Source organism: Danio rerio, chromosome 16, assembly GCF_052040795.2.
Source record: "Danio rerio strain M-AB ecotype USA chromosome 16, GRCz13ab, whole genome shotgun sequence".
Classification (NCBI taxonomy): Eukaryota; Metazoa; Chordata; class Actinopteri; order Cypriniformes; family Danionidae; genus Danio; species Danio rerio.
This window is the reverse complement of record NC_141036.1, coordinates 22,681,803-22,709,220: the sequence shown is the minus strand read 5'-3', so window position 1 is coordinate 22,709,220 and position 27,418 is coordinate 22,681,803. Positions and strand designations below refer to the sequence as shown.

The window sequence follows — 27,418 nt, the reverse complement described above, 5'->3', positions numbered from 1 at the left end:
TCTTAAATGAGCATAAAAAGTAAGGAATGCAGTCGAATGCTTTCATTATAACATTAGATGTGGGGATTTTTAAAGTGACACTTCTTTTTTAATGTAATAAAAAATATATATTAATAAATGAGAGATTCATTCATTGCTCTTTAATCAGAATGTGTTACAGTGAAGAAACGGCTAATGAGATTGATAGCTTGATTCCATTTCATTATAATAGCTATTAATTTTAATAAGCTGAACTGTTTGCTAATGTATTAACTGCTAATGTATATATTTATTTTTCTTTTGTTAATTATAATTTTAAAACGAATTACCGACCATTAAGGGGGGGGGGGTTCCTCTTATCATGGTGGGCAATGTTGATAGTTATGAGAAAAGCAGGCACCACTCATCACCAGGCTAATACCATTCCTACAGTGAAGCATGGTGGTGGCAGCATCAGGAACTTGAAGACTAGTAAGGATAGAGGAAAAGATGAATGCAGCAATGTACAGACACATGCTGAATGAAAACCTGCTTCAGAGTGCTTCTGACCTTAGACTGGGGCGAAGGTTCATTTTCAGCAGGACAATGAAGCATAGTAACTGCCTAGATATCAATGGAGTGGCTTCACAACAACTCGGTGAATGTCCTTGAGTGGCCCAGCCTGTGCCCAGACCTAAATCCTATTAAACATCTCTGGAGAGATCTGAAAATGGCTGTACACCATCACTTCCCATCCAACTTGACAGAGCTTGAGAGGTACTGCAAAGAGGAATGGGCAAAAATTCCTAATACTTATGTACATGTGATTTTTCAGGTTTTTAATAAATCTGCAACAATTTCACTTTTTTCACAATGTCATTATGGGGTATTGTGTGTAGAATTTTGAGGAAATAAATGAATATAAATAAATGAATAAATAAATTTAATCCATTTTGGAATAAGGCTGTAATATATATATATATATATATATATATATATATATATATATATATATATATATATATATATATATATACACTGTAAAAAAAAACTAATTTTACAGAAAAAATCTCTAAATTTTTTACAGTAATTTTACATTATATTCAAAACTTAGTAAAATGACAAACAATCTCTCTAAATTAACCGTTTGACTTTCATTTTAGGTACTTTATTATTAAAGACAAATTACCGACAATTTTGTTTTTTATACAGGGAAATTACAGTATTATTTATACAGTATTTTTTCTGTTATTTTAAATTATATTCAAAAGTTCGTAAAAATTACAAACATTCTGTAAATTAACAGCTTGACTGTTATTTTATGTACTATCTAATTAATGACAAATTACAGCAATTTGTCTGTTTTATACAATAAAATTGACATATTATTTACAGTGTTTTTTCCTGTTTTTTTTTAAATACATTTAAAATTAAAGTAATAAATTGTAATTAAAGCTGCAAGCAGCGATGATAGGGACCTCGCACCCGGGCTCACCGCCGCCCGGTGGCCTCAGGATGACAGAGAACATCGAACAATATTAATTTATGGCGATATATATAAAGAACCTGAGAAAATCACAGATTTATGCCAAACTTCCTCCTGTCAGCAGGTGGCGCTATAACTGTGTCTCAATATTATTATGTAGATGTGTTCAGGAGAGGACTTTTATCCACCATGTGAAGTTTCAGGCTGATCAGACATTGTGTGGTTGAATTATGAGCCAAATTGCCTTCTGCCAGCAGGTGGCACTATGACAGACTCAATATTGGTATGTAGATGTCTTCAGGAGAGGAATTTAATCAACCATGTGAAGTTTTAAGCAGTACAGACATTGTGTGGCTGAGTTATAAGCCAAACTTCTTGTAGCCAGCAGGTGGCGCTATGACATACTCAATATTATTATGTACATGTGTTCAGGCGAGGATTTTAAACAACCATGTAAAATTTCAGGCAAATCAGACATTGTGGGGCTGAATTGTAAGCCAAACTACTATCTGCCAGCAGGTGGCGCTATGACTGACTCAATATTATTATGTGGATGTGTTCAAGAGTGGACTTTTATCAACCATGTGAAGTTTCAGGCTGATCGGACATTGTGTGGCTGAGTTATAAGTACTTCCTAATCCATGGCGAAGCGTTGAGGTTTGTCATGCCGCCACGGACACGCCCCTCTGCGAAAACTCTAGATCTTCACAATATATAATCGCTAGAGCTTTCAGATGACACCACCCAAATTTGGTGCTGAAACGATAAAATTTGTGGGAGGAGTTTGTTACACTGTAAAACGTGCCATTTCCTGTGGCCAGCAGGTGGCGCTATAACTGTATCTTGATATTGTCATGTAAACGCGTTCAGGTTAGGACTCTTATCAAACGTGTGAATTTTGAGGCAGATCAGATAATGCATGCCTGAGTTATAACGACTTCCTGTTTTGTGGCGAATCGTCAAAGTTTGCGAGGCCGCCACGGACACGCCCATCGACAAAAACTCCAAAGCTTCGCAATTTAACATCGCCAAGGCCTTTAGATGACAAAACCCAATTTTGGTGTCGATCGGATCAAATTCCTAGGAGGAGTTCGTTAAAATACAACGCCTGAAAATGGCAAAAACGCCACATTTTCACCACAGGAAGTTACAAATATCCGACTTCCTGTTGGGTTTGAGATATGGCTCCAAGAGATTTTTTCGTATGTTTTGGCATGTTTGAGGTGTGTGCCAGTTTTCGTGCATGTGCGTGATTCATGGATCGGGGGCTCGTCCGTTTAATTTTTCTAGGTGGCGCTGTTGAGTCATTTTGCCACGCCCACTTCAATATTGTTATGTGGATGTGTTCAAGAGATGACGTTTATCAACCATGTGAAGTTTCAGGCAGATTGGACATTGTGTGGTTGAGTTATAAGGACTTTCTGTTCCATGGCGAAGCGTTGAGGTTTGTCATACCGCCATGGACACGCCCCTCTGCGAAAACTCTAAATCTTCACAATATATCATCGCTAGAGCTTTCAGATAACACCACTCAATTTTGGTGTTGATACGATAAAATTTGTGGGAGGAGTTTATAACTCAGTAAATCATGTCATTTCCTGTGGCCAGCAGGTGGCGCTGTAACTGTATCTGGATATCGGCATGTAAACGTGTTCAGGTCAGGACTCTTATCAAGCGTGTGAATTTTGAGGCAGATCAGATAATGCATGCCTGAGTTATAACGACTTCCTCTTTTGTGGCGAATCGTCAAAGTTTGCGAGGCCGCCACGGACACGCCCATCGATGAAAACTCTAAAGCTTCGCAATTTAACATCGCCAAGGCCTTTAGATGACAAAACCCAATTTTGGTGTCGATCGGATAAAATCCCTAGGAGGAGTTCGTTAAAATACAACGCCTGGAAATGGCAAAAACGCCACTTTTTCGCCGCAGGAAGTTAAAAATATCCGACTTCCTGTTGGGTTTGACATATGGCTCCAAGAGACTTTTTCGTATGTTTTGGCAAGTTTGAGGTGTGTGCCAATTTTCGTGCATGTGCGTGATTTGTGGATCGGGGGCTCGTCCGTTTAATTTTTCTAGGTGGCGCTGTCGAGTCATTTTGCCACGCCCACTTCTGAAGCCCATAACAAACGTAAATTTTCGCCACTTCTGAGGCGTGTGCAAAGTTGCGTGAGTTTTCGGGCATGTTTAGCCCCTCAAAACCGCGATTCATTCCGCGGAAGAAGAAGAAGAAGAAGAAGAATTAAAGCTGCAAGCAGCGATGATAGGGACCTCGCACCCGGGCTCACCGCCGCCCGGTGGCCTCAGGACGACAGAGAACAGTGAACAATAACAATTTAAGCCGATAAATATAAAAAAACCTGAGAAATCCACAGATTTATGCCAAACTTCCTCCTGTCAGCAGGTGGCGCTATGACTGTGACAGTATTGTCATGTAGATGTCTTCAGGAGAAGACTTTTATCAACCATGTGAAGTTTCAGGCAGATCGGACATTGTGTGGCTGAGTTAAAAGCCAAACTACCTGTTGCCAGCAGGTGGCGCTATGACTGTGACTCAATATTGGCATGTAGATGTCTTCAGGAGAGGACTTTTATCAACCCTGTGAAGTTTCAGGCTGATTGGACATTGTGTGGCTGAGTTATAAGCAAAACTACCTTCTGTCACTAGGTGGCGCTATGACTGACTCAATATTGGCATTTAGATGTCTTCAGGAGAGGAATTTAATCAACCGTGTGAAGTTTCAGGCAGATCAGACATTGTGTGGTTGAGTTATAAGGACTTCCTTTTTCATGGCGAAGCGTTGAGGTTTGTCATGCCGCCACGGACACGCCCCTCTGCAAAAACTCTAGATCTTCACAATATATCATCGCTTGAGCTTTCAGATACACAACCAACCAAATTTGGTGCTGATATGAAAACATTTGTGGGATGAGTTTATTACTTTGTAAATCATGACATTTCCTGTGGTCAGCAGGTGGCGCTATAACTGTATCTGGATATCGGCATGTAAACTTGTTCTGGTCTGGACTCTTATTAAACATGTAAATTTTGAGGCAGATCGGATAATGCATGCCTGAGTTATAATGACTTCCGGTTTTGTGGCGAATCGTTAAAGTTTGTGAGGCCGCCACGGACACGCCCATCGACAAAACCTCTAAAGCTTCGCAATTTAACATCGCCAAGGCCTTTAGATGACAAAACCCAATTTTGGTGTCGATAGCATAAAATCCCTTGGAGGAGTTCGTTAAGATACAAAGCCTGGAAATGGCAAAAATGCCACTTATTTGCCGCAGGAAGTTAAAAATATCCGACTTCCTGTTGGGTTTGAGATATGGCTCCAAGAGACTTTTTCGTATGTTTTGGCATGTTTGAGGTGTGTGCCAATTTTCGTGCATGTGCGTGATTCGTAGATTAGGGGCTCGTCCATTTAATTTTTATAGGTGGCGCTGTCGAGTCATTTTGCCACGCCCGCTTCATTATTGTTATGAGGATGTGTTCAGGAGAGGACTTTTATCCACCATGTGAAGTTTCAGGCAGATCGGACATTGTGTGCTTGAGTTATAAGGACTTCCTGTTCCTTGGCGAAGCGTTGAGGTTTGTCATGCCGCCACGGACACGCCCCTCTGCAAAAACTCTAGATCTTCACAATATATCATCGCTAGGGCTTTTAGATAACACAACCCAAATTTGGTGCTGATACAAAAAAAATTGTGGGAGGAGTTTGTTACGATGTAAAACATGTCATTTCCTGTGGCCAGCAGGTGGCGCTATAACTGTATTTGGATATTGGCATGTAAACTTGTTCAGGTCAGGACTCTTATCAAACGTGTGAATTTTGAGGCAGATCTGATAATGCATGCCTTAGTTATAACGACTTCCTGTTTTGTGGCGAATCGTCAAAGTTTGCGAGGCCGCCACAGACACGCCCATCGACGAAAACTCTAAAGCTTCGCAATTTAACATCGACAAGGCCTTTAGATGACAAAACCCAATTTTGGTGTCGATAGCATAAAATCCCTAGGAGGAGTTCGTTAAAATACAACGCCTGGAAATGGCAAAAACGCCACTTTTTCGTCGCAGGAAGTCAAAAATATCCAACTTCCTGTTGGGTTTGAGATATGGCTCCAAGAGACTTTTTTGTATGTTTTGGCATGTTTGAGGTGTGTGCCAATTTTCGTGCATGTGCGTGATTCGTGGATCGGGGGCTTGTCTGTTTAATTTTTCTAGGTGGCGCTGTCGAGTCATTTTGCCACGCCCACTTCCGAAGACCATAAAAAACGTAAATTTTCGCCACTTCTAAGGCGTGTGCAAAGTTGCGTGAGTTTTCGGGCTTGTTTAGCCCCTCAAAATCGCGATTCATTGGAGAGAAGAATAATAATAATAATTAAAGCTGCAAGCAGCGATGATAGGGACCTCGCAACCGGGCTTACCGCCGCCCACTGGCCTCAGTATGACAGAACAGCGAACAACATTAATTTAAGCCAACATATAAAAAAACCTGAAAAAATCACAAATTTGTGCCAAACTTCCTTCTGTCAGCAGGTGGCGCTATGACTGTGAGTCAATATTTGCATGTAAATGTCTTCAAGAGATACAATTTATCAACCATGTGAATTTTCAGGCTGGTCAGACATTCTTTGGCTGAGTTATAAGCCAAACTACCTTCTACTAGCAGGTGGTGCTATAAATGACTCAATATTTGTATGGGGATGTGTTCAGGAGGGGAATTTAATCAACCATGTGAAGTTTCAGGCAGATCAGACATTGTGTGGTTGAGTTATAAGAAATTCCTGTTCCATGGCGAAGTGTTGAGGTTTGTCATGCCAACACAGACACGCCCCTCTGCAAAAACTCTAGATCTTCTCAATATATCATCGCTTGAGCCTTCAGATAACAACCAACCAAATTTGGTGCTGATACGAAAAAAATTGTGGGAGGAGTTTATTACTCTGTAAATCATGACATTTCCTGTGGCCAGCAGGTGGCGCTATAACTGTATCTGAATATTGGCATGTGAATGTGTTCTGGTCTGGACTCTTATTAAACATGTGAATTTTGAGGCAGATCGGATAATGCATGCCTGAGTTATAATGACTTCCGTTTTTGTGGCGAATCGTCAAAGTTTGCGGGGCCACCACGGACACGCCCATCGACAAAAACTCTAAAGCTTCGCAACTTAACATCGCCAAGGCTTTAAGATGACAAAACCCAATTTTGGTGTTGATTGGATAAAATCCCTAGGAGGAGTTTGTTAAAATACAACGCCTGGAAATGGTAAAAACGCCACTTTTTTACAGCAGGAAGTTAAAAATATCTGACTTCCTGTTGAGTTTGAGATATGGCTCCAAGAGACTTTTTCCTATGTTTTGGCATGTTTGAGGTGTGTGCCAATTTTCGTGCATGTGTGTGATTCGTATATCAGGGGCTCGTCCAATTAATTATGGTAGGTGGCGCTGTCGAGTCTATTTGCCACGCCCACTTTAATATTGTTATGTGGATGTGTTCAGGAGAAGACTTTTATGAACCATGTGAAGTTTCAGGCAGAGCAGACATTGTGTGGTTGAGTTATAAAGCCTTCCTGGTCAATGGCGAAGCGTTGAGGTTTGTCATGCCGCCACGGACACACCCTTCTCCGAAAACCCTAGATCTTCAAAATATATCATCGCCAGAGCTTTTAGATAACACAACCCAATTTTGGTGCTGATACGATAAAATTTGTGGGAGGAGTTTGTTACTCTGTAAAACATGTCATTTCCTGTGGCCAGCAGGTGGCGCTATAACTGTATCTAGATATTGGCATGTAAACGTGTTCAGGTCAGGACGCTTATCAAGCGTGTGAATTTTGAGGCAGATCTGATAATGCATGCCTGAGTTATAACGACTTCCTCTTTTGTGGCGAATCATCAAAGTTTGCGAGGCCACCACGGACACGCCCATCGATGAAAACTCTAAAGCTTCGCAATTTAACATCGCCAAGGCCTTTAGATGACAAAACCCAATTTTGGTGTTGATCGGATAAAATCCCTAGGAGGAGTTTGTTAAAATACAACGCCTGGATATGGCAAAAACGCCACTTTTTCGCCACAGGAAGTTAAAAATATCTGACTTCCTGTTGGGTTTGAGATATGGCTGCAAGAGACTTTTTCGTATGTTTTGGCATGTTTGAGGTGTGTGTCAATTTTCGTGCATGTGCGTGATTCGTGGACCGGGGGCTCGTCCGTTTAATTTTTCTAGGTGGCGCTGTCGAGTCATTTTGCCACGCCCACTTCCGAAGCCCATAATAAACGTAAATTTTCACCCCTTCTGAGGCGTGTGCAAAGTTGCGTGACTTTTCGGGCATGTTTAGCCCCTCAAAACCGCAATTCATTCCGGACGAGAATAATAATAATAATAATAATAATAATAATAAACGGAGCAATTCCAATAGGGCCTTGCACCGTTCGGTGCTCGGTCCCTAATTAAAGCTGCAAGCAGCGATGATAGGGACCTCGCACCCGGGCTCACCGCCGCCGGTGGCCTCCGGATGACAAAGAACAGCGAACAATAATAACTTAAGCCGATATATAAAAAGAACCAGAGAAAATCACAGATTTATGCCTAACTTTCTCCTGTCAGCAGGTGGCGCTATGACTGTGTCTCAATATTGGCATGTAGATGTGTTCAGGAGAGGATTTTACTAAACCATGTGAAGTTTCAGGCTGATCAGACATTGTGGGGCTGAGTTGTAAGCCAAACTACCTTCTGCCAGCAGGCGGCGCTCTGACAGACTAAATATTGGCATGTAAATGTGTTCAGGAGAGGAATTTAATCAACCATGTGAAGTTTCAAGCAGTTCAGACATTGTGGGGCTGATTTGTAAGCCAAACTACTATCTGCCAGCAGGTGGCGCTATGACAGACTCAATATTATTATGTAGATGTGTTCAGGAGAGGACTTATATCAACCATGTGAAGTTTCAGGCAGATCGCACATTGTGTGGTTGTGTTATAAGGACTTCCTGTTCCATGGCGAAGCGTTGAGGTTTGTCATGCCGCCACAGACACGCCCCTCTGTGAAAACTCTAGATCTTTACAATATATCATCGCTATAACTTTCAGATAACACCACCCAGTTTTGGTGCTGATACGATAAAATTTGTAGGAGGAGTTTGTTACTCCGTAAATCATGTAATTTTCTGTGGCCAGCAGGTGGCGGTATAACTGTATCTGGATATTGGCATGTAAACGTGTTCTGGTATGGACTCTTATTAAACATATGAATTTTGAGGCAGATTGGATAATGCATGCCTGAGATATAATGATTTCCGGTTTTGTGGCGAATCATCAAAGTTTGCGAGGCCGCCACAGACACGCCCATCGACAAAAACTCTAAAGCTTCGCAATTTAACATCGCCAAGGCCTTTTGATGACAAAACCCAATTTTGGTGTCGATCGGATAAAATCCCTAGGAGGAGTTCGTTAAGATACAACGCCTGGAAATGGCAAAAATGCCACTTATTTGCCGCAGGAAGTTAAAAATATCCGACTTCCTGTTGGGTTTGAGTTATGGCTCCAAGAGACTTTTTTGTATGTTTTGGCGTGTTTGAGGTGTGTGTCAATTTTCGTGCATGTGTGTGATTCGTAGATCAGGGGCTCGTCCGTTTAATTATTATAGGTGGCGCTGTCGAGTCATTTTGCCACGCCCACTTCAATATTGTTATGGGGATGTGTTCAAGAGAGGACTTTTATCAACTATGTGAAGTTTCAGGCAGATCGGACTTTGTGTGGTTGAGTTATAAGGACTTCCTGTTCCATGGCGAAGCGTTGAGGTTTGTCATGCCGCCACGGACACGCCCCTCTCCGAAAACTCTAGATCTTCACAATATATCATTGCTAGAGCTTTCAGATAACACAACCCAAATTTGGTGCTGATTCGAAAAAATTTGTGGGAGGAGTTTGTTACGATGTAAAACATGTCATTTCCTGTGGCCAGCAGGTGGCGCTATAACTGTATCTGGATATTGGCATGTAAACGTGTTCAGGTCAGGACTCTTATCAAACGTGTGAATTTTGAGGCAGATCGGATAATGCATGCCTGAGTTATAACGACTTCCTGTTTTGTGGCGAATTGTCAAAGTTTGCGAGGCCGCCACGGACACGCCCATCGACGAAAACTCAAAAGCTTCGCAATTTAACATCGCCAAGGCCTTTAGATGACAAAACCCAATTTTGTTGTCGATCGGCTAAAATCCCTAGGAGGAGTTCGTTAAAATACAACGCCTGGAAATGGCAAAAACGCCACTTTTTCGCCGCAGGAAGTTAAAAATATCTGACTTCCTGTTGGGTTTGAGATATGGCTCCAAGAGACTTTTTCGTATGTTTTGGCATGTTTGAGGTGTGTGCCAATTTTCGTGCATGTGCGTGATTCGTGGATCGGGGGCTTGTCCGGTTAATTTTTCTAGGTGGCGCTGTCGAGTCATTTTGCCACGCCCATTTCCAAAACCCATAACAAACGTAAATTTTCGCCACTTCTGAGGTGTGTGCAAAGTTTCGTGAGTTTTTGGGCATGCTAAGGCCCTCAAAATCGCGATTCATTCCGGAAAAGAATAATAATAATAAACGGAGCAATTCCAATAGGGCCTTGCACCGTTTGGTGCTCGGTCCCTAATAAACGGAGCAATTCCAATAGGGCCTTGCACCGTTCGGTGCTCGGTCCCTAATAATAATAAACGGAGCAATTCCAATAGGGCCTACGCACCGTTTCGGTGCTCGGTCCCTAATTACTTGCTCTGTAAAAAAAAAAAAAAAAAAAATCGTGAAAAAAGGTCAAATGACTGGCAGCTACGGCTGCCAAACAAAAACCATAAAATTAAGGTAAAATTTCTTTGTTGAAATAAAGTTCAAAAAGTAATAAATCTACAGATATTTTCATTAAAATGTTTACAGAAAAACACTGTTATTTTACAGACTTTTCCTAGATTATTACTATCAAATCCATTTAATAAAGTAACACACTAAGAGGGCTCACATACACCTGTTTCAGATTCTGCTGATTGCGCGCGCACACACAGTCGGAGGATCGTTATGAACTGATTACATGCACTTTAAAAGCAGCACAGGCGCATGCACCAATTGCATAGTCTTGTTATACTGCTACTGTGAACATTAGAATGCGTTTCTCTTCTTTGGCCTTGCTTTGTTTGTTAATTGTTTACGTTGTTTGCTGCCAGGACTAATCATTTGCTTGTTAATTGAACATGACTCTGGATTCCCTGCATACATCTGTTTCCAGGTTGCCCCTGTGTTGACTTTTGCTTACCTGACCATCTCTGTGTAATAAACCTGCATTTGAATCTGCACTGCTTTGTCAGGGTCCCCTTCATGTTACAGTTCCATTTAATTTAAGATTTGGAACTGAATTATTTCATACAACTTAAACCTCTACATGTTTTAAAGTAAATACTATTCAATAAAATGTAAGATATGGTTGTGAGAATTTTACTAAGTTGTATCTCGTTTGATGTTTATTCCAAACTTTTTTGATCCAAAATACAACTGTTAAATTATGACCAAGAGCAGAGTGTTTCTCTGTAAAACTCTTATTGTGTTACTTTATTAAATGGATTTGATCATAATAATCTAGGAAAAGTCTGTAAAATAACAGTGTTTTTCTGTAAATATTTTAATGAAAATATCTGTGGATTTATTATTTTTTGCACTTTATTTAAACAAAGAAATTTTACTGTAATTGTATGTTTTTTGTTTGTCTGCCAGTCATTTGACCTTTTTTTTTACGATTTTTTTTTTTTACAGTGTATATGTATATATAAATATATATATTGGAAAATGTAAAGTGCTATGAATACTTTCCGGATGCACTGTACATGTCAACTTAACACTAGCCCCAACGTAACAGTCTACTTATAATCGAATGAAAATTAGTTGGCATGTTGATGCAATGTAACTTAAATTCAACAAACGGACCATCAAAATAAAGTGTGACCTAAAATTCTGGATTAAGAATTATAAGAATGTTCAACTAATAATTACATTTATTTTATTTCAGCTATGTTTTAGTAAATAAATGTTATTTATTTATAAGTTCAAACACTAATTACTTCAAACATATTAGTTTGCTTTTTGGGTAAACATGCTCTAAGGCAGGCATGTCCAAACTCAGTCCTGGAGGCCCAGTGTCCTGCAAAGTTTAGTTCCAACCCCAGACAGACACACCTGGGCTAGCTAATCAAGCTATTACAATAGCTGCGTCCCAAATCGCATACTTATGCACTATTCTACGCCATTTTGTAGTATAAACAGTGTAAGTAGTGTGTTCACACTGAAAACTCTAAAAATCATAAGTGCACTTTAATTACCCAGATGATGCACTCATTCAGCTGCTAAAATTAAGTGTGTAAGGATGGACACTTCACGCACTCAACGACCGCAGGTTTGCATACGTAGCGGAAGGGGCGGAGCTATCGGACGCACATGTTGGATAACTTTATTTATTTTGGATGGTGAAAGCAAATTTCTCCAACGAGAGTGATTATAGCGCCTCCCGATGGTGAATGCGGCAATACTCATGGCAGGTATTATTTGATAATTCTGTTGTTTATTTCACTGATTTGGCAACCGTCAAACGTCATTAGGGAAACGGTTTGAATTTCCGCTTAGTAAAAAAAACATTAGTGTGCCATTTGGGACACCACTTCATACATAAACTATCCTGTTGAGTGTGTAAGTGCATAAGTACATAGTGCATGAGTGCATAGTGTATAGTGTGCCATTTGGGACGCAGCTTAGGCTTTCTAGAAACCAACTTGCCGCAACACACCTGCAAGGATGAGCAATAATCTGCAAGACATCGGCCCTCCAGGACGGAGTTTGGACACCCCTGCCCTAAGGGGTTTTCACTAGAGCATGGGTAAACAGCTAAATTTGTATGTCTTCAAAAAAGATAAGTCTGTATTGTATCTAAAAAAATTAATACCTATAATTCCCAACAGCATATCAAACTTTTTACTGTTTGCATCCTAAAAATGTCATTTTATCAAATGACAGACAGACATGACCTGCAAGATGCAAAACAATTTTTTTTTGATGTGCCCCAAAATAAAACAGAAATTCAATGTACTTTTTCAACTACAGCCGGGATCATCTCAAGGCTGCTGGGTCGAGCAGAAAACTTGCTATACAAACGACAAGCTTCAACCTGATGAAAAAGAAAACAAGAAAATAGCTTCAGTCGATAAGTGACACTTAACAAAATAAATATAACATGCTGTTTCTTAACTTAAACTTAAACTGAATACAAAGATATATGAGATAACTCTGAAATTACTCAGAATTATTTTTAAATTGTAGGATAATTGCCAAAGCTATCAATACCATAGGTTATGTTTGTTTTGAGGCAAAGCTAAACATTTGCTAGCAACTGGATAATACCTGAGGGAACTCCTGAAACGCTCCTGTGGTTTCTTGGTTTCTATCGGATGAGCCACCAAGCACAATGACAGGCCTGTACATAAAAAAAAAAAAAAAAAAGAGTGAGAGGAGAAAGAAAGAGAGAGAGAGAGAGAGAGAGAGAGAGAAAGAAATAGAGAGAGAAGAAAATTTCTACAACAAAACAAATAGCCCATTTGAAAGCAGTTCACTTTAGTTTAAGTGAATTCAGCTACCAGCAGTTCACGTTAGCATTAGCCATTCCTCCTAGCGCATGAATCAGGCCAGGCCCAGACACCACTAGACAGACAGCTGGCCTGAAAAACAAATAAATATATTAATAAATACATTTTTGAAGACAAAAACCAAACAAATAAGCAACAAGTTGAAATATTCATACCGTCCAGTCAAATATCCAATGGCAGATGCAGCGTAGCAGGCCTGGTAGAAGAAAAAAGATCCCAACACTAGTAAACACAGATTTAGAGTTTTCTTGTTAAAAAAAAAATTATAATTAATTAATTTTAAAAAATAACTTTTTAAATTGTTTTTATAAATAAATAAATGTTAAACTAAGAGTCTTACTGCTTGTTCATTGCGCATGCCAACATACTTGATGCCAGCCGCTTGCGCAGCCATGGCCACCTCAATGATAGGCACACCAACAATGCCAAACATGTACTCCACATTCTGCAGATAGAGTTGAGTCAGTGTTAGTAGACATAAAGAACAGGCAAGCTATAGTATGTTGAATATTAATGTTAATCTTCACAATAATATACAATATATTTTACACCAGGTAAATGAAAGAGTATTAAAAGGTTACAAAAATTGTAAGAAAATATAAGTATATAAAATAAAATAAAAAATAATATGATTGAAAGAAAAATGTTATAAACAACAAATATAACAGAAACTTAATCTTAAGAAACTTAATCTTAAAATATATTGTTATTTTTATAATATATTTCTTTTACAGTATTATGTATTTTATAAACATTTAGACATGAAAATATACTATAAACTTTTGAAATATATGCGATATGTGGTCTAAAAGACCAAAATTCTCTTATATGGGCTCCATTAATGCATTGCCTTCTTGTAGCAACACAGCAATATACTGTACACTCACCAGACACTTTATTAGGTACACCTGTCCAGCTGTTCATCAACACAAATTTCTAATCAGTTAATCACATGGCTGCAACCCAGTGCATTTAGGCATGTAGAATTGGTCAAGACGACCTGCTGCAGTTCAAACAGAGCATCAGAATGGGGAAGAAATGTGATTTAAGTGCCTTTGAACATGGTTGTTGGTGCCAGATTTGCTGGTCAAAATATTTCAGAAACTGCTGATCAACTGTGATTTTCACTCACAACCATTTCTAGGGTTTACAGAGGATGGTCAGAAAAAGAGAAAATATCCAGTGAGCTGCAGTTTTGTGGGCGCAAATGCCTTGTTGATGCCAGAGGAGAATGGCCAGACTGGTTGGAAAGGTAACAGTAACTCAAATAACCACTTGTTACAACCGAGGTATGCAGAAGAGCATCTTTAAACACACAACCTTGAGGCGTATAGGCTACAGCAGCAGAAGTGCACATCGGATGCCACTTCTGTCAGCTAAGAACAGGAAACTAAGGGTACAATGTGCAGAGGCTCACCAAAATTGGACAATAGAAGATTGAAAAAAACTGGTCTTATGAGTCTTGATTTCTGCTGCAACATTCAGATGGTAGGGTAAGAATTTGGCGTCAACACCATAAAAGCATCCATCCTGCCTGGTATCAATGGTTCAGGCCGCTGGTGGTGTGATATTTTCTTGGCACACTTTGGGCCCATTAGTACCAAGTGAACATTGTCACAGCTTTACCTGAGTATTGTTGCAGACTATGTCCATCCCTTTATGACCACGGTGTACCCATCTTCTTATGGCTACTTCCAGCAGGATAACGCACCATGTCATAAAACACAAATCATCTCAGACTGGTTTCTTGAACATGACAATGAGTTCACTGTACTCAAATGGCCTCCACAGTCACAAGAACTCAGTCCAATACAACACCTTTGGAATGTGGTGGAATGGGAGATTCACATCATGAATGTGCAACCAACAAATCTGCGGCAACTGCATGATGCTATCACGTCAATATGGACCAAAATCTCTCAGGAATATTTCCAGTACCTTGTTGAATCTATGCCATGACAGATTACAGCAGTTCTGAAGGCAAAAGGGGTCCAATGAAAAACTAATATGATGTAACCCAAAAATTGGTCAGTGAGTGTACTCTAAGTAAATGTATTGTAAGTCTAAATGTATTAGTAAATGCTAAAACTAATACTACCTACATAAACAATCTTGACGCATTATCCATTTTCAGATCAATATATTCAACCGTTCATGAATGAAACATTTACATTTATAGTACATTTAGCAGACGATTTTGTCCAAAGCGACTTACAAGCATTCAGTGATTAAACAAAAATAAATTACATAATATATACTTTTTCTTTCTTTCTGTGCTATCATATGGAATATTTCACAAATAATTTGTTATACATTTATCCCCATTCCTGTTTTGATACTTGTTTGACAGCTATGGTGCGCATGCGCAACACCTTTAACACACTGTCCGAAGTTCAACAGCACAAGCGAGAGACCTATTTTGTTGCAGACAGTAACAAAAAGTTTTTAATAACTCGCTAGAATACAAAGGTTTTTTGTAAAGATACTCACCTTGCAAAGGCTGGACCAAAGCACAGAAAAGAAACATTGTGAAAGCACTTTTACGAAGAGTAAGCAGACTGACCTGATCTTTCAGCGCCGCAGCGATGAGTTGAGCTCCAGTAACTTCATCCATAACTACTTTTACAACTGATTCATTTCACTTACTAACACAAACATCCAGTGCTCACCGTCCTGCAGCTCTTCTTCTGTGCTTGGTGAGGATTTAAAACTAAAAAACATGCGCATGTCTCCACCTACTGGATGTACTGCTGAAGCATGGCAAGCCGGTTTAACATTTATTCAATAAAACGAAAACTATTTTTCACAAAAGGCAGTGTCTATTAATCCATCAATAAACGAGACGTCATACCAGAAATGTACATTCTCTGTCCCTGAAATAAAAACATAAAAGTAAACAAAAAGTATTCCATCCCAAAAATGTCTAAAATGGACTGCTGGTTGATTTCTGTTAACTGTTCTGTAAATGTCATTCATTTGGTTCTCAGATTTTTGTTCTTTATTAAAACACTTTAGAAATACACCCTCTCATTGTCTTTTCCTCAGCACAATCGAACCTACAGCTTTAATAATTTTGTCATGCTTAAAACTGTTATTTAGAAACAAACAAAAAAAAAACTTCCGAAATGGCAAGTTTAAGTTGATATCATTCACATCAATTGATTTAAAAACATGAAATTATATTTACTAATAAACACTATTTTACAATTATCCCAATTTTACTTTCAGTCACATTTGTATTAAATCTGACATCATTTGATGGAGAAGCTGACAGTGATCAAATATGCATTCTATCATTGAATTGTGTGATTTTATGATTGTTTTTGTATAATTTTTTTGAGGAAAAGCGTAAGTCAGGCCCTGACCGATGACATTTTTTATAAGTGAAAATGTACGTTTCTGGTAAAATGTCTCAAACAATACCCAAATGAATGACAAAAAAAAAAAAAAAAAAAAAAAACCACTACAACAACACGTTCACAACGTTGATTATTAGGAAGCCATTTCTTAAAATGATACTTAATGAATATTAAAGCTACACATTCTCTAACAGACTGTGATATCAAATTCCACTGATGCGATGCTCTAAAAGAAAAACAAGCTTGACCAAAAGAAGTTTTTTCTAAGTGGAATAATTAGTTGCTTTCTACAAGTTTCAACTGAATAAAGTGAGATAGACGAAAAGAACCTAACCATGCATAATCTTGTAAACCACACAACCATTTCCCAACTAAGCAAGCTATGAGTTTTTAAAAAAGTACAATGATGAAAACTAAACCGTTTTTGCATCTAAAATTGTAAGTGCTCATTCATATAATAATTCCAAAGGTTTTAAAATTGTAGATTTTGTCTTAGACAAACTTATCAGACAATAGTTGATATGAGAGAGTAATAGAAACATTTTATTTTAGGAACTTTTGTTGACGTCAAAAATGTATTTATTTCTTGATATAATCATTCCGTAGCTGAATGATTGGAATTTGACAGTTGTGCTGACAACGAGCGGAGTAAATATTAATCAATAGGACTGCAACCAGACTAGACAAATGATTAAAGACAATGCCTGATCATGTAGTTCTACGTACCTCAAAGAACTGAACAAGGAATCCTTTTATTCTGTATTGTTCCCTTGCTGGAATAAATCTGAAAAGATGAAAGAGTTGGAATCTTTTTTGATCCTGACAGAGAGGATCGTAGACTTTAAATACAATTTTTGCAGCCTTATTTGATAAAGAATTTCTAATAAATCCTAGAAATGACTAAATTAAAATTGACTATAGATACCTTTTCTAATGTGTTTTAAAGCTAAGTCCAGATAAACTTAGGTATTTATATTCTGAAACAGCTTGAAATTTCTCTGTGAAGACAACAACATCCTGTTTTGTACCTAGTCCTTTAGAAAAGTACATGCAAGCTTTTTTTCTATTTGATTTCAGGGAACACTGAATCAGAAATGCTATTAAATTTGTTAAACCATTAAGTTATTTATAACCTCTTCAACATATAACGGTCTATTTTCCATACCAGTATGCTTGCATTTTAGTTTGTTTGTTGTTTGTTCAATTACTTAACCCATTAAATAGTAGTATTTATTCATTTGACAATAGTTATTACTACCATTAGATAGTAGCTATTGAATATGTGTAACTATTATGTTGTTATTAATAACGGATTTCAAAACTTTTCCATAAACTTCTTTCAGTTTTTTTTTTTTTTTTTTGAGGCATGTTTCCACTTTAAAATATTTTTTCTACTATTTTTACATATGTGAACTAGGCCATAACTGTCCATTTTTGAAAATTGAGATTTAGATATCCAAAAAAGCCAAATCTTTCCAGTGATTTGTTAGGAGCTGAAAATCTGGAACTCGAGGGTTCAATATATAAATAATAATAAATAAATCTTGAGAAATTTTGAGAAAGTTGCCCTCAAAGATGAGTTTTTAGCAATGAATATTAATTACTAAGCATAATTTGAGTTTTTATATATTTACTAAACAACTAAACAAAACGCTATTCCCACAAATATCCCTGTCCAAATTTAAGCTCACATATGGTCTATACATTTAGTTATTCTTTCACAACTAGTGATTATTAGGTAAAAATACTAGTTCTTAATCACAAGATACCAGCTAATATCATGTTACACAGATATTAGTCATTATTCTGTATGCAGCCTATTTAATAGTACTGATACAAACTTATTAGACACTATTACTTGATTCAGAAGTTTTTAGTAACTATTTATTTGGTAGAAGTGAAAAAATGTAATGGTAATCTGTTACTATTCGGATATCAGCAATTCAGTCTAATTGGTGTGGATTTCAGTTGTGTCAACATGTTTTTTTAATGTTAATAATTATAATGTTTATTTGTTTTACACTACATTGTAATGCTACATCATTAGACAATCATACTTACTTGTCTTCAGCATATTTCTTTACAAAGCAATAAAGAGATTATGGACCAATTTAAAGACATTTTCTTACAGTATTACAAACAAGATCTGGCTTTTTTTTTTGCTTAAAAGTTTCTAAAAAACTTTTTTTTTAATTTATAAATAATAAGAAGAATAAGATTAAAATAACTAAATAATAAACTAAATATGATTGTAAATTCTTCTAAATAAATAAAATATATCTAAAAAAAAGTAAATAAAATAATGCAACAAAACCGAAATACATTTTTATAACAAAATATTAAAATAATAAACTAAATATGATTGAAAATTGTTTAAAATAACAAAATGTTCAATTTTTTTATTGAGTAATGAAACAGAAACTGCATATTTAAAAAATAACTGTATACATTAATAAATATAATCACTATTAATAATAATTGATTAAAACATTTTCAGAAAATTGAGAAATAAATTTGCCACAGTTTTATAAACAAAATTCCAAACATGATTTGCTTACTAGTTTTTCTAAAACATTTTTAAAATACTGTTTTACTCATGTTGCATTTCTTTATCATGTAAAAGAAAAAAAAACGTACAGAAAAAATAAACAGGCAGACATTTCAGATTTTAATTTTAATACGCAAAACACCATTACAGATTTCAGCACTTCCTAAACTATCAAGATCTGCAACAAAACCCGATTTACACGTTCGACGTAATGAAATTCAGATAAAATCTTTCCTTAAACATCATTAATGTCATTATGAAGAAAGAGGTTGTACTTGTCATAACCATTGTTTTCCATGTTGCTGTTTTTGTTCTCCTTTAAGTTTGTTTTCCTGGCCATGGCTTGAGCTTCACTCTCTCTACCTTCAAGATATGACTGCAGGATCCGGAAAAACTGCAAAGACATTGGAGAGATGGATGACAATGTTCATTTATAAAGCAGATGATGTTGTTTCAATATTAGTAAATGAATAAATGAAGCTCAACAATACCATGAGAATAAGTACACAGTATGATGTAGAATATGCATGTGTAAAATTGTTGATAATAACTGACCTGTATTTGTGCCTTTTATTTTATTTTTTTTGACCAAATGGAACACTCCAAAAATGACATTTGCACTTTTTTGCACTAATTTGAAATGAGCTGAAACAACTTAAATGCTTTACGTTTAATCCACTTGAAATAGTAAAAACTAATAAGTTAACTTAATTCTTTTATGTTGCTCTAACACAAATAGATTGTGTGGCAACCAGCTTTTTTTCTACAGTGTCTGGGGTTTGCCAACTTTTTACACAGATTTCAGATGAACAAAACTTTTTGTTGTTGGTTTATTTTTTATTGTTATATTTTGATCTCATGTACATTTTACTGCAGTACCATTTATGTTTGAGTCATTTGCATAAGTTGTTTTACTCTGATTATATTTTTGAATAATTTTAGTTGCAGATGTTATAGCACATCACATTACATCAAATGAAAATGAGAAATATTTGCTTACTAACTAACTGGAATAAAATTGAAATACTTTTTAAATACATTTTTTATATACATTTGAGTATTGTGTTTTAAGTTGTATTTAAATACAACAACGCTCTTTACAACAACCCCTCAATGCTTCAATTAAGTAACTAACAAACTAACAATTAAACTAACTAACTAGCATTTAATTTGTAATGGTATTAAATAACTTTTGTTTACAGTACCGTAAAAAAAAAAAAAAAAAAAAAAAAACAGCGGGTAGGATTAAACCTTTTTGCACCAGTAAATGTTTAAGTACAATAGTTGTGATGATTAATGTTTCAGAACGTAAACTGTTTCTTTTTAATTTTATTCCTTTTCAGTTTTAAATGATGATAATGTGATGACAAGTTTGACTGCATTAAAAAAAAAAAACAATAGTCCAAGTTTAAATAATATAAGATAATCAAAAAACGTTAGAAGTTTTATGCTGATAATAAACAAGAGAAGAAAAAGCACAAACACTGATTAAATGTACATGTAATTATGTGAGGTGTATGACAGGTATGTGACTGTTATGGGTAAGAAAAGGATGGATTAAAAAACTATATAAGAAATAACAACAATAATATGGAAGTATTGAACATGACCATTCATACTATATATTATGAAACATATAGTATGAATATATAGGTTAGGTTAATTAAGCAAGTCCTTGTATAAAGATGATTTGTTCTGTAGACAATTAAAAAAAATTTTACTCTTAGAGGGGATAAAAAATTTGACCTTAAAATGGTGTTTTAAAAAAAATGTAAAACTGATTTTATTTTAGATGAAATGAAACAAATAAGACTTTTTCCAGAAGAAAAAATATTATCAAATATACTGTGAGAATGTCCCTGCTCTATTAAACATCATTAAGGAATTATTTTTAAAAAAATTAAAAAAATAAAATTAAAAATAAAATTAAAATTCTAATAAAAATCAGGGGGGTGTAATAATTCTGACTTTAGCTGCATATTATAGATCTTTACCTACCCATAATATAAACACACACAGTTGATATCAAAATTATTAGCCCCCCTTTGAAATATGAGTGTTGCTTAATGGACAATTGATAAACACTTTACTTTTAACTAATATCTGATTTCTTTAGTCTAAGCCATGGTTACAATGCATAATATTCTTCTTTAAATCTTCTTTAAGATATTAGTATTGAGTTTAAAGTGCAATTTAAAGACTTAACTAGGTTATTATTATGTAAATAGGCAAGTAAGGATAACTAGGCAAGTCATTAGACAACAGTGATTTGTTCTGTAGGCAATCAAAAAAAAAAAAAAAACATTCTCAAGGAAGCTAATAAAATTACCCTTAAAATAGTTTTTAAAACAGCTTTTATTCCAGCCAGACTTTCTCAAGAATAAATATTATAGAAAAATATACAAATATTATAAGAAATACTGTAGAAGATCTAATATACATCACTTAAAAAATATATCACAGAAAGATGAATCATTTTGATGTCAACTATATATACACATTAAATATGGCAATAAGGCTCACCAGGGTCCGGCTCTGTGGGTTACTTAGAGACTTCCACTCTTCATTGGAGAGATCCGACTCAACAGAAACCATCAGTAGTGTCATGAGGGCCAGTACTGTCAACCTGAACACACACACAAAAAAATGACAATCCAGACAGCCAGCATATAAAGCAACAACATTCGAACGAAAGAAACTCACATGTCTGCAGCGCCTGTGATCGCGGGTCAGTCTGCCTTCGATTTGCCTCTGTTATCCGAAAAAGCTTCCTTTCCCAGCTTTTATACACAGCATAAGAGGAATGCCATACATGAACAATTTGCACCTTCTGGCAAATTGGCATTTTCTTTTTACTGAAAAGAAAATCTGGAGGGCCATAATTGATATAATTAACTTACCTTACAGCGTCATCATGGCTCCCTTAGAGACGTGCAACTCAGAATAGCCTCTTATAATGGTGCGGATATTTCTGGCTTTAACCTTTAAAGGGCCACAACAAATGTAGAAACTACCGGACATGTTAGTCAAACGCAGCTATAGGAAATATTTTAATGAATATGAGTGAGGACAAGTGTTGATGGCCAATTATGGTTTCATCTTTAACAACCGGTGGTGTGAAGGTGGAGAGAGATTTCTGAGAATTTTTTTTTAAATGCACATCCTACTGATAATGATAAGAAAATGACATCAATTAAAAAGTTCGAATAGAATAGAATAGATTATTATTTTTTTTTTTAACCGGATTAAATTATTTTGATTTGAAAGTACTGAAATTTGAAACTGAAAGTTCAGTTCCATTGGTTTGATTTAAAAGTCTTTTTTTAATATTTGTTTGTGATTATTCTGTGATCATTAATTGTTTAAAGCATATCAATCAAACTGGATTCCTGGAGAGACACAGCTCTAGTTTGCGCCAACACTAATCAAACACAGCTGATGCCACTTATCAAAGTGTTCATGACTCTTTTGAACACCCCGATTTGTTGGATCAGCTGTGTTTGATTAGTGTTGGAGCAAAGCTGTGCAGAGCTGCGGCTCTCCAGGAATCCAGTTTGATAGATATGCTTTAAAGGGAGAGATCAAGTTCACCCCAAAGATGATTTACCTGTTTGAATTTATTTATTTTGTAGGCAGTTTTTGTAGCCAGAAACCAGTAACCAGTGTTGAGGCAAGTCACTTTTAAAAGTAATGCATTACAATATTGAATTACCCCCCACAAAAAAGTAACTAAAAAGTTACTTTAAGTAATCATTACATTACTTTTGAGTTACTATTGCAGTACTTTTTCTGACCTAACTAAGGCTTGATCTGTTTTATAACTTGCAGCATATTGTTGTTCTTTTTTTTTTTTTTTTTTTAAATAAAGGAGCTTTGCAATTAACAGTGCACTGTATAGTTTGTGTTTTCCTTAAAAAAAACACACACATCAAAAAAGAATGCAGGATAATCTTATCTTCTGAGAACTTCCTGACCCTGTCTGCTTGCCATTTAAAGATTAATGAAAGTGTAAAGCAACCTGTTTGCTAATTTTGTGCTTTTTGCCTTATTAGTGAAGTAAAACCACTGTCCATGGAGACAATCCCCTTTTCCTTTTCTTTGATCTGTTTAGAATAATCAGAAAAGTTCATTTATTCATTCATTTTCTTTTCAAGTGAGGGTCGCCAGAGCGGAATGAACCGCCAACTTATCCAGCACGTTGTACACAGCTGCAACCCATATCTGGGAAACACCCACACACACACTCATACACTACGGACAATTTAGCCTACCCAATTCACCTGTACCACATGTCTTTCGACTGAAACCCACAGAAATGCAGGAAGAACATGCAAACTTCACACAGAAACACCAAATGACCCAACCGAGGCTCGAACCAGCGACCCTCTTGCAGTGAGGCGACAGCACTACCTACTGCGCCACTGCAATGCCATAAGAAAAGTTCCATCGCAAAAATATAAGGTTCTGCCACCTTGGTTTCTGCCTGTTCCTGCATTCTCTCATTGTGTGCAGGACAACATGACTACATACATTTTAATTTAGCTATATATTTTTAAAAGCTGATTAATTAAACCAAAAAGTAACTTGCATTAAATTTTAAAAAAGTTACTCAAATCTTATTGCTTAATCTTTAAAAGTAATGCGTTACTTCAGGGGTCCTCAATTGGTACTGGGCCGCACAAGAAATCATTAATTATTTCTGTTTTATTTATTATTTTAGTCTGAAAGATCTTTTATTTTGGAAAGTCTTTTATTTTAAAAATTGGTTGTATTCTCTCGCTTACATCTTGCTCACCTGAACACCAACCCAGAAGCAGCAAAATGTGTAAGATTTAGATGCCTTTGGAAAGTTTCTTTGCTAAAAGGAAAAGGCCCAGTGAAGGACCCACGAACTGCCAAGGAATAGATCTGCAACCCTCAACAAAATCAAGTGAATCCAGCCTGGCTGTGCAAAAAGATCAACAGCTGGAGATCACAAATGATGGTGGCATTTTAGTTCGCATACCGCGTCTTTTCTAGAGTTTGCAGCAAGTTCATTACTTCTAATGGAGGTGTGCCTGCAAGCAATGTGAAACGCTCACGCCTTTCAGGCGCCCCAAGTTGAATGACTGCTGCGAGGAGTTCACTGCGAGTCACATGACAAGAACTGACCTTTAAGGAATATACACAATTTAGAAGACTAATTATCTTAGACAAACACAGAACAGCCAAACACTGCATTGCTTTGTAATTTTGTCCATAAATAAAGAGTGACAGCTTGTTATCCTTCAAAAAAACGATTGATGGTCACCTAGCAACCTTCTGGCCACACTTAACAACCCCCTGATCACTTTTAAAACTGTTAAGCGTTTACTGGTCTGCAGTGAGGACAACTGCGTTACGTTACTTGGAAAAGTAATATTACGTAAATTGCATTAACTTATATAATGCGTTACCCTAACACAGCCATTGATTTCCATTGTATTTTCTTCCTGCTTTGGATTTTTTTGTATATTTATTGCCACATCAGCAAACATTTTATGCAATTAGGTCATATTGTTTTAATATATGATGAATGATTTTATACAATCAGAGAAATGTTTGATATTTTCCCAGATTAAAAGTTTATGTTTTTGTAAAATGCTACATAGTTGACGTCTTAATGGCTTTTTATCCAGTATTTTAATTGTCTGTAAAGAGAATGAGTTTTAGCTTCTTTTGTTTGCCTGTGACCAGGTTGGTAGACAATAGGTTATTTGTGAAAAAATCAAGTGCGTAAATATGTCTGCAGTGATAAGTGTGACCTTAACCAGAAATTAGACATATTAGATTTGGCATGGCTACAGACCTTTTCGATTTACAATTTGAAGTTTAATTTTGTGTCAGTTAGGACCACAAGAAATTTATGTAGATATAGGAAATATTTTAATGAATATGGGGAGGGACAAGTCTTGGCGACCAATTATGGTTTTATTTTTAACAATCAGTGGCGTTAATTTTCTGGTATCTATTTTTAATGCACATCACGCTGATAATGATAATAATAAGAAGAAAATGACAAGGTTTAAAAAGTTCAAAGGTTTGATGGTCCATTTGAGTATTAGTAGACTGACTGCTTAATATCTGTTGATACTGCTGCTTAAAAGACATTTAACTAACTATAAGAAACTTTGCAAGTACATGTCAATTTAAACTAACCCCAACCTAACAGTCAACTTATAATCTAATGAGAATTAGTTGGCATGTAGATGCAATGTAACTTAAATTCAACATACAGACCATCAAAAAATAGTTGACTAGTTTGAATCTTATAATCCAGGGCCATTTTAGACAATTTGTTCAAATTCTGTAGTGGTTTCCTAATAGCTGAATAAAAGGTACATGTTCTTCCATGTGGATCTTCATAATTCAATAAGAGAGAATGCGAAAAAAAAAAAAAAACATTAAAAAAACATAATTTTTGAAGTCAACAAGTAAGATCAACTGTTTGGGTTCCAATCTTCTTCAAAATACCTTGTTGTGTTCAACAAAAAGGGTTGTATTATTATTTCCTTTTAAAAACTGAGCAGTGAAATGTGAATTAATGTTATGAAAAATATCGAACAAAAACTTTAGGCTCAGAGTTCATCTCAGTTTGAAACACTCAGACCCCAAAAAGTCATTACATTATATAGACTGAAACGATAATATATAATGATTGGCCAATACATTTATTAGCATTGAAGTGTCAGCTGTTACAGTAAGAAATTATCTTGTAATTTAAAGTGTGGTTATTAAAAGAGCTTTGTTCTTTGCGGAAAAGTATAGTATATTCACATATATATATAAATTGGCAAAATTAAACAACACAATCCAGATGAAAAAAAACATATATCAGACATACTGTGAAAATGTCCATGCTCTGTTAAACATCATTTGGGAAACATTAAAAAAAAAAGTATAATTCTGACTTCAACTGTATATATAGTGTGTGTCAAAAATAAGTATAGACTCGCAAGAGTGGTTTTTAAATCCTCAGTCCCTGATTTTTCTGCTGCTTTTGACACTGCTTAGCATCAAAACCTCCTGTCAGCACTCAAGACAATGGACATCTTATCAAATAGACAGTGCAGTGTTTTGAGTCTTACCTGTCATTCAGGCTGGAGGAATGAAGTGTCCAAGTCATAATATTCAGCTTTAGGGTTGCCTTAAGGCTCAGTTGGTGGATCACTTCTTCTTTCCTTCTGTTTTGTAACACTTGGATCTGTCATTTAGCTTGGATTTTCCTATCAAAGGTCACTCCTCAGTCCTCGATTTGTCTGCTGCTTTTGACACATGCCTCATGAAAGTTTGCACATTAGGAAATAGTGCATTGCTTTGTCTTACCTCTCAGACATGTCAATCAGGTTGTCCTGGAAGGATAAAGTGTCCGAGTCATATTATTCAGCTATAAGAATGCCTCAAGGCTTAGTTGTTAGACCACTTCTCTTTTTCTATTTGCATCATATCTATATCACTGGATATGTCACTTAGTATGGGTTTTCCCATCACTGCTAGTGTCATTCTCCTTTAGCATTTGATCTCTTGGATCTGTCATTTAGTACAGGTTTTCCTACCACCACTATATGCTGATATAACTCCTCCAATACCAACTTGATGGCAGCTTCTTGAAATTACTTCAGCATGTCATTTCTTGGAATATGAAGCAAGGATTACATTCAACGTAACCTTGTCAAGACAGAGGTGCTCATAGTTTTGGTCTACCCAACACTTAAAATCACAACGGGGCATTTTGTCAACTTCTCTAGAACAACCAGGAAGCTTGGAATCACGAATGATAACGATGACAAGCTAAACTTTACAAGCCACAGAACTGTCTGGTTTTGCAGATTTGACTTGTACTATATATGAAAGATTAGATGTCCACCTACAGTATGAGAACATGCTACACACTTTTTCTATCCAGTCCACAGCTCTTGTTCTGTCCAGGCTGGACTAATCGCAATGATTTCTTGGCAGGGCTCCAAGCCAACATTCTCAAACCTCTGTAATTGATCCAAAAGGCTGCAGTAAGAGTGTTTTTTAAAAGGGGTGGTCCACTACGATATTATATTTTTAAACCTTAGTTCACGTGTTAAGTAGCTGTGTGAACATAAACAACATCTTTGGATGTAATATGCTTAAAGGGCCATGAAACCCCCTCGTTTCAGCAGGGCGTTTTCACACCTCTACTAGGGAAAAAGCCAGAAAAGTGAGCGTGTCCAGCAGTGTTTAGGGGGGAGTGTCGGAGGAGCAAAAGAGGGATGGTGTGGGAGTGTCTATTTGGGCACGCGCTGAGTTTCAGAATCAAAACAAACACACACACACACGGGAGAAAGGGACTGTGTTTACATGGACATCTGTAGTCGAATTATTTGCCAAATTATCAAATGGTGGACTTTA

The 27,418-nt window shown here is 36.4% G+C and overlaps 2 protein-coding genes across 2 annotated transcripts in view; both read right to left on the bottom strand.

The window, feature by feature from the left end:
• The window catches only part of hacl1 (2-hydroxyacyl-CoA lyase 1), a 46,569-nt gene extending 30,798 nt beyond the window's left edge, over positions 1–15,771 (bottom strand). Inside the window, 6 exon segments of the mRNA NM_213085.1 lie at positions 12,559–12,636; positions 12,870–12,942; positions 13,103–13,183; positions 13,267–13,307; positions 13,452–13,556; positions 15,675–15,771. Coding sequence (NP_998250.1) covers positions 12,559–12,636; positions 12,870–12,942; positions 13,103–13,183; positions 13,267–13,307; positions 13,452–13,556; positions 15,675–15,725 — 429 coding nt within the window. The 5' untranslated portion in view covers positions 15,726–15,771.
• A 3,354-nt stretch (positions 15,772–19,125) lies between these two features.
• nwk (neuropeptide WK) lies at positions 19,126–21,774 on the bottom strand. Its single transcript, NM_001326479.1, is given in 3 exon segments — positions 19,126–19,412; positions 21,542–21,644; positions 21,722–21,774. Coding segments are annotated over 3 exon segments (264 nt in total). The 5' UTR covers positions 21,724–21,774; the 3' UTR covers positions 19,126–19,253.
• Between the last annotated feature and the right edge of the window lie 5,644 nt (positions 21,775–27,418).